At 47.3% G+C, this 8063-nt stretch overlaps 1 protein-coding gene across 4 annotated transcripts in view; it reads right to left on the bottom strand.

Annotated features, from left to right (window-relative positions):
* Positions 1-339: 339 nt before the first annotated feature.
* The window catches only part of ARID5B (AT-rich interaction domain 5B), a 175825-nt gene continuing 168101 nt past the window's right edge, over positions 340-8063 (bottom strand). For all 4 annotated transcript variants that reach the window (XM_036264631.1, XM_036264632.1, XM_036264634.1 and 1 more), the window contains 2 exons: positions 7180-7378; positions 340-3098 (listed from right to left, as the gene is read on the bottom strand). In XM_036264631.1, coding sequence (XP_036120524.1) covers positions 957-3098; positions 7180-7378 — 2341 coding nt within the window. In that variant the 3' untranslated portion in view covers positions 340-956. The remainder of the gene's footprint in view (positions 3099-7179; positions 7379-8063) is intronic.

Raw genomic sequence — 8063 nt, 5'->3', positions numbered from 1 at the left:
CATTTGGTCGGGTAAGCAGTGTGTCAGCTCTTTCAACTACGCCATTTATGAGGAACCAAGTCCGCCGGCTGCGGACCTGCAAGGAACGTTCTTTGCACTGCGGTGTGCTCGACTGCTGCTTCTGTCATCTGTTCCACTAGAATCAGTTGCTTCAATTTGTAAACAATTAACGTTACCACCCAAAGCTGCTCAAAATGATAGGATGTGGGGAAAAAATTACAGACACACATCAAAACCTAGGACAGTCAGCCTTGAAAACAAAACAAAAGAAAAAGAGGAAACCAAAAAAACAAACAAAAAAAGACCTGCAAACAAAAGCGATACTGTTTAATTAAAAAAAAAAAAAAAGGACAAGAAGGAATCGGGAGAAAATGGAACTACCTGTATATAAATTAGGTGAGCAAACAGTGATACGGGTAGTTTTAAGAAGCAAATATATACAGTCAATTTAACAGTGTTTACTTCTCTGATTGTTCAATAGTGTCAAAACAAAAAGATCTATTGAAGTTTCACTATACATTGCATTGATTGAACCTTGGAGAGTTTTATGAAAACAGGGCCCTCCCATGGCATATGTTTGCCAGTCTTCCTTGCCCCTTCCTTTGAAATGCCTGCCCCTTTTTTTGCCCAGATTGTTTCCTGACCATCGGAACTCAGACGGGGTCCTCTAAGTTCTTCCTGGATATGCATAAATCCCTCCACAAGACCCCCGAGCGAAGTGAGCCATCTGGGATGTGAGGGCGTCTGTGTTGGAAGGGACTCGAGACTGGCCAGCCTTGGCTGGTGTCGTCCCAGGAAAATCAGGTATGTTCACCTCCCCTCTCGGCCGCTTTGGCTGGAACTGATTTAACCCCCAAATTAGAAGAAATACTGACTTCTAATTCTACAAGCCATCACCCCAGCGTAGGAAGCGAAGCTTTTCGCCACACCGTTTGGGATGCGGGGCACAGCTGGGCTTACAGTTTCGTACTGGGGTGTACGGACGACAGCTGAGAGGATGGAAAGGCAGACTGAGGATTTATAGCAGCTAAAGGGTAAATGCTGTTGTGCAAAAGGTCCCCATATGAACTTCCTACAGGTGTGGCCGCAGCCAAGTGTCTGTACAGCTGCTGAGAATTTGTGGGCGACGTGAAAATGCCTCTTTGCATCACGAGCGAGTGGAAAGCCAGGGGCTGCATGAGCGGAGAAAGCACAGTCTGGTTTTTCAAGTACTGCAGAGAATGAGAATACCCTGCTGGGAGCCTGGAGTTGAGGCCCGAGTTACACAGGTTCCCAGAATACAAACCTGGGAAGATCGGGGAGGAGAGGGGCAGCTTGTGGCCTTCTGACACCCCCCCAGCATGCGCACCATGCACCGCTTTGCTGCCTTCGCTCTCCTGCTCACAGGCCTTCTCCTTCCCGGAGGCCTCCTTGGACGGGTCCAGAGGAGACACTGCCCGGGCCTTCTTCCCAGCGATCATGAGGTCCAAATCCTCCAGGCTGCGCTTGATGGGGCGTGCTGCACCAATGTTCTGAGGGCTCACTTTCCGGTGCAGGATGGGGTGGACCATGCCTTCCATCTTCCTGAAGTTCTCCAATCTCACGTGGTGAGGTTTTGCAGACCTCGAGAGGGCTTCAGGGTATTTTTTAGGAGCCGACATGGTCATGGGTGACACCCGACAGGCCTTGGGGTGACAGTCTCGACTGTGGCTGTTGATGACCTGGAACTGGGACGCTCCTTTGCTCTCCTGGGAGTGGGCCAGGCCCAGGACTTTGCCGGTGGGTTTGTGCGGGTTCTTGGGAAGGCTCAGATCTGTTGGCTGGTCATCTGTGGTGGCTTCGGCTACCGCCGCCTTTTTGTCTTGCAGATGTAGAGACGAGAGATAGTTCACATGGAGCTTTTCCTGGTGTTTGTGGGAAGAAAAAGAACTATTTTCCGATTCCCTGTACATGTCCCTGCACGGGTACTTGGATGCCTGTTCGCTGTGAAGATGATGCTCGGTGTGTCTGTAGAGGCTGTGGAGATGAGGGGAGGAGTAGAAATCGGCCAGGAAGCTGGGCATGTGGGAGTGGGGGAGAGCCCTTTTCTCTAACAGCTTCTCCTTGCCCTCCTGGACCTCTTGCTTCAGCACGTAGGAGTCAGCAAGGGGGCTGAGGTGATGCTTGGAGAAGCTGCAGCGGTGGGGATCCGATCGACTCAGCTTGTCATGCTTAAAAATGTCACTGATGCTCTTCCTGTCCTCGGAGGGCTTGCTTCTGAAGCTCTGCACGTGCTGAATCACCGACGGCCGGCTCACTGCCGTGTGGTCCGCGCTTTGGCTGTGGTGGGTCTGGGACAAACCCGAGCACAGGTCATCCCTCGCGATCAGTTTCTTTTTGCTGATCAGAGGGGGTGGGGAGCCGTAGGGGTAGCTGCTGGAGAGGCTGGCCCCACTCACTTGGGACAAAAGCTTTTTCTTGGCCAGTGGGGACATGATGCCTGGGTTGCCCCTTGAGTAGAGCAGGGGAGTGTAATTGAGCCCATGGTTCTCATTCATGGGCCCAGTCAGGTCTTTGTCTTTGAACATGTCGAATGACTGGACCACAAGGACCTTTGGGGTCTGCTTTAGTGCATTGTGGATGTCGTCACTGCCCAGCTGGTCCACCTTCACGGTGCAGTTGGCGATGTAATCTGCCATGGCGGGCACCTTGTCGTCGTCCATCTCGCTCTGGTTTGCCAGCGATGGCTGCGTGGTGGGGAAGCCGGGGAAGGACGTGTCTTGGGGCTCGTTTTCGGGGCTCTCTGTAAAGCAGCAGGGCTTGGGTTCTGGTTTGGAGTCCACAAGAGCACTGGGGGAGGTGAGAGCCTGTTTGCCAGCCCCTGGGTCCCTGTCGGGGGCCGGAGGGGCACTGGGCAGCGCAGGAGAGGGCCCCTTCTCCCCCACCTCCTCCGCCACCTTCTCACTGCTGGCACCTTGGTCTGTTTTGTTGTCCTTTTCTGGGTCTGCTGTAGACACCAGGGGCCTCGCTGCAAAATCCTGGAACCCTTCCGTTTTCTTCTTCACGTCGGCCACTGGGACGGGCTCAGTGATGCTTTTCTGGTTTGAAGTCTCTTGCTCCTTCTCTTGCTCTGGTGAAACCTGATAAAATATTGCAAGACAGTCAGAAGGAAGCCAAATGCATTGGCACACTTTGCTATGAAATAAAATATTACACACAGCAGTTTTTCTTGAAAACAGGCCTGTCAATCAGTTCACGGTGTTGCTGCAAAGCTTTATCACTCCCCAATCACAGCTCTAAACAAAGAATCTAAATTATAGAAACATTAGGGGGAGTGTGCACATTCACCAGAATCCCTCAGGAGATACTTATCAAAATATCCAAGTGCTATGTACTGATGCTATACAATCAGATCACTCCTTGAGTCTAATGTATAGCTTAATTCCGAGGTTGTCTTCTTGTCAAATCAGTCAATTATCCAAATGGGTTTTAAATTACATGTTGTGCTTTATGACACTTTGGAGAAAGATTTTTTTTTTAAGCATCTCTCTTTCAAAAATCTAACCACCCCCATGTTAACAAACAACCAACTCACTGTAACTCCTTTCCTTGAGAGGGTGGATCTCGTCCTCATGTGTCCAATTGGAGGCATAAAATTAGTGATGTTCAAGTGTTGGTAATTTCTACTCAGTGCCATGTGACATGCAGATAAGCTAGAATATTGGAAAATGAGGCAGAGGCAGCGTGAGCCTGTCTACCTGAGGGACAGGAGGACTGTAAGTCCTTCTAGGCTGCAGCAAACTCCATTTCTATTATAACAAACTCCATTTCTATTACAACTGAAAATGAAGTTGTCAAAAGGCAGGCAGTGAGCGCCACCACACAGCTTTTCTGTTCATGGAAACAGACTGCAGTCAACGGGATGGATGCTCTGTGTGTGTCCCTATTGACAGGAGTTGTGGGCACAATTCGACCCATTCATTGCATTATGTACTGCGCAAACTTTGACCTCGGAAGGTCATTTTAACTTTCAATCTGTGACCCAGCTGACAGAGAAGCTCTTTCAAAACTTCTGTCCCTCTGCCCTGACATGTCGTAGTGGAGAACAGTCCCAAAACAGTTGTATTGAACTGGTCTTTCTCTCGCTTCATCTCATCCTATGAACACTGTTCTTCTTTGTTAAGGAAAGAAGTTTCGACCACAGTGGCATTTTTAGGTGAGACTGAGCATGCGGGTGGAGGGGTGCATAGGAACAGAAATTTTAAGGAATCATATCCATTTGATAGACATTTCTCCCTAAATCCACCTAAAGATACCCCTGTTGTTCAGAGGTGTGTGATCCTAAGAGCCTTTGTGTGCCATTTTTCACTTTTTGTTTTTTTGTACCAATAACTGCCTTTTCTAGTGCAAATAACATTACTTGTTTCACATTAGCAATCATCATTTTTCTCCCGAGCTCTTACATTACAAGAAATACAGCAAAATGAGGACAGCAAGGGAAAAGGGCAAATTGGATTTAAATGGTAGTTGCTGATGGGACTGCAGTTGAAGTGGGGCTATAGAGGATGCTCATTTCCACTGAGGTTCTATGGCCCAGGTCTTCAGTTTCATGGAGCTCCCTGCTTTCGGTTGTAAAGCAGGGTGAGGAAGTCTTTGAGAGCTAGACAGAAAAAAGCTAGACCCTTTCCCTGGGGTGGAATTTTATGATCTGCACTTAGTATGTTAAATGGTATCTTCCCACCGGACAACTTGCATTCCAATTCCCTGAAGATATCGGGTTTGATTGGAAGGGATTTATAAGCTCTCCTATCTCCACTGAGTTCACTGCTTCACATAGAAAACATCAAAAATGAAAAAATGAAAAACAGTGACAATAAAATCCTGGCCCAAAGCTCCAGACAAATAATCAGTGAGAAGAAACAGACCTGGACAACAACAGGTCTGTGTTGGAGGTGGGGAACAATTCTGTTTTCTTTTTTTTTTATCCTCACCCAAGGACATCTTTCCATTTTTTGTTCAGATAGAGTGGGAGGGAGAGAGAAACATCGATGTGAAAGGGACACATCGAGTGGCTGCCACCCGCACGACCAACCAGGGCCGGGGACAAACTGCAACCAAAGTACATGCCCTTAGCGGGAACCGAACCCAGGTCTCTCTGGACCACAGGCCGATGCTCCAACCACTGAGCCAAACCGGCCAGGGCTGGGGAACAATTCTTACTATAAGGGGAACCTTGAAGAGGGTGTGGGAATCCAGGCAGTTTAATATGTTTTTTTTTTTCTTTTCTTTTCTTTTTTATTGATTTTAGAGAGAAAGTAAGGGGGGAGGGGGGAGAAACATTGATGTGAGAGACAAACATCAATTGGCTGCCTCCTGCACACACCCTACTGGGGATTGAGCCCATAACTTGGGCTTGTGTCCTGACTGGGAATCAAACAGGTGACCCCTTGGTGCATGGGATGATGTTCAACCAACTGAGCCACACAAGCCAGGGCAGATTCCAGGTAGTTTAGATAACCTGGCCATCATAACCTTTGACACTGAAGTCACGAACAGCACCCTGAAGGAAGCTGTGGGGACCTATGGAACAAAGGCAGCCATAAGGCTTTTCTCTGGACGGCAGGACGTTGGGTTCTGCTCCTGACAACGGTCATCTCCTTAGCTGATGGGCTCAGGGCATGGGCTGAAAATTTCTTCCACAACTTACAAACCAACCATTTTAAACTTCATCCCCAAAGTGGAGCCATTCAGAGGTCAGCTGGCCTCTTGGTCCTCAGTTTGCCCCCTGGTGTTTTGGCAATGCTATACACATGGTATCCAATAGAACTCACTGATCCAAAACCCTATAATAAATCACCAGGCCAACAGGATAGAGGAGGAATGGAATGTAAGCCTTAACTTGGAATGTCCTTGCTCTTGGCCGTTTATGTGGCAAGCTTGCAGATGTTTAGAAGTCTCTGCATCATCCCTTCTCCCCCTTTTAAATGACTAGAGTTTAAAATAATTGTGAAACCAAAATAAAACCAAAACCAAATTTTGTGTTTCAATTAATACTCTCTTCTTACACAGGGTTCAGTGGGGGTGAGCTGAATTCTAGTTAGGAGATTGTGGTGCTGTGTATGTTTTAAACCAGTGTTTAATTAGGGAGTCTCTTATGTGTTCATTATAAACTTGATTTTTTAGGGGGTGTTTAATATCAGCAACAAAATTCCCTCTGGGGTTGAATCCTAGAACATGCTGTCTCCAAATGTGGCTGCTACGTGTTTTTTTTTTTTTTTTTTTTTTTTTATGGGCAGCAGGGTTTTTATTATTCATGTTGAAACAGAGCCCAGATCAGCTTCCATGACTGGCTGTGTGCTGACATTAATGGCTTCTACCAAAGAACTATTGGGGGCTGCGGGTAGCTGGGGCTTGTTTTAAAAGGTTCAGAAACTACCTGTTAACATGAGAGATAATAATGGTTTCAGAGGAACCATTTCAAAATTTCCCCATAAATAATATGTACTTAAGATGTTTCTAAATTGGTCTCAACCCAAGGCTGCTGCACGCAGGTCAATTACAGGAGGCAACAGAGTCTCTCAGTTTCCAGGACGGTCCTGCAGGGACATCAGTTTCAATGTCCCTCCCTGCTAGATCCCACAGCGCTTCTAAAGTCACACCACCTCCTTGGATAGACTGAGATGTGAGGCAGCAAAGAAGCTGCGCCATCTTTCAGGTCGGGTCCCTTGGCTTCGCAGAGCCAGAGCTCCGGCTCTTTCTACCTCCAAGTCAGTGGACGCTATCAGTTTCCTGCGGATGTTAGCATCTTTGTCGATCATCTTCTTGGCCTATCCTATTCAGTACCAGGCATAGCCCTTTGGTTTTGGAGAAAACAGAAAGGTCCACTATTTGGGGAATTGTACAGTTGAGATGATTTGATTTCTCAGTCTAGTGCTGCAACTGTGCAGGGTCACAGCTACAGGGCAGGGTCATAGCTACGGGGCAGGGTCACAGCTATGGGGCAGGGTCACAGCTACAGGGCAGGGTCAGAGCTAAGGGGCAGGGTCACAGCTATGGGGCAGGGTCACAGCTACAGGGCAGGGTCAGAGCTAAGGGGCAGGGTCACGGCTACGGGGCAGGGTCACGGCTATGGGGGCAGGGTCACGGCTATAGGGGCAGGGCTCTGGGAGACCCTGAGTTGGGACACATCTCACGATGGCATTTCTGTGGAGAGAAACTCACCTCAGATGCATCCTGGGGCTTCAGGGCATTCTCTTTTTCTTTCTTGCTCTTAGTGATTTCATGTTTGATGCGTTTGGTTCCTGATACTTTCATTTTATTCTCATTTTCCTGTGAACTGTTCTCCTGTTTCCGAGGTTTGATTGGAGGCAGGGGCTTGTCTTCCTCTCCTTTAATAAACCTTTCATATGGGAGGATTAATCTAAAATGATATCAGAAGACATGATCAATTGGGATGATTAATCAGGTAATTCCATTACCATCAATGTTATGGGTTTATTTTCTTCTCTCAATAAAAGCTATTTATTGCATGACTTCATTTCCAGGGATGCCAACGCTTTTCTAGAAACTTACTCCACAGTTACTTCCCTACTCGATACCAGTACCTGTTGTCTTACACGCAGCTTTGCAAGACCGCTTTCTGGTTTTGTGAATCTGTACACCAAGGATAACACTGGAAGCATCCAAGTTTACGTCATCATCACTGCCCATGGCACCGGCTAAGTGCCAACACCACCACCACAATAATAATAGCAACAATAGTGATAGCTGCTGCTTACTCATCATTCTGCCAACAACTATTTATTGGGCACCTACTATGTGCCAGGCCTTGTTCTAGGCACTGAGATACAGCAGCAAACTAAAGATTCAATGCCCCTGACCTCATGAGGCTTATATTCTAGTACGTACTAGTATTTGTCCTCGGTAAATAATATATCATTTCATGTAATCTCCATTATATCCCTATGGAGTAAATTACCATATTATTTATCATAATCATACCAATAATAAGAAGTATTATTACTCTTATCAACCGATGAGACAACTGAGGCCCCGAAAGGTTAAAGAATTTGCCTAAGAGTCACGCCATCTGACAGAGGTAGAAT

Source organism: Molossus molossus, unplaced genomic scaffold (assembly GCF_014108415.1).
Source record: "Molossus molossus isolate mMolMol1 unplaced genomic scaffold, mMolMol1.p scaffold_m16_p_17, whole genome shotgun sequence".
Classification (NCBI taxonomy): domain Eukaryota; kingdom Metazoa; phylum Chordata; class Mammalia; order Chiroptera; family Molossidae; genus Molossus; species Molossus molossus.
The sequence above is the reverse complement of the archived record's forward strand: the minus strand, read 5'-3'. Positions and strand labels throughout refer to the sequence as shown.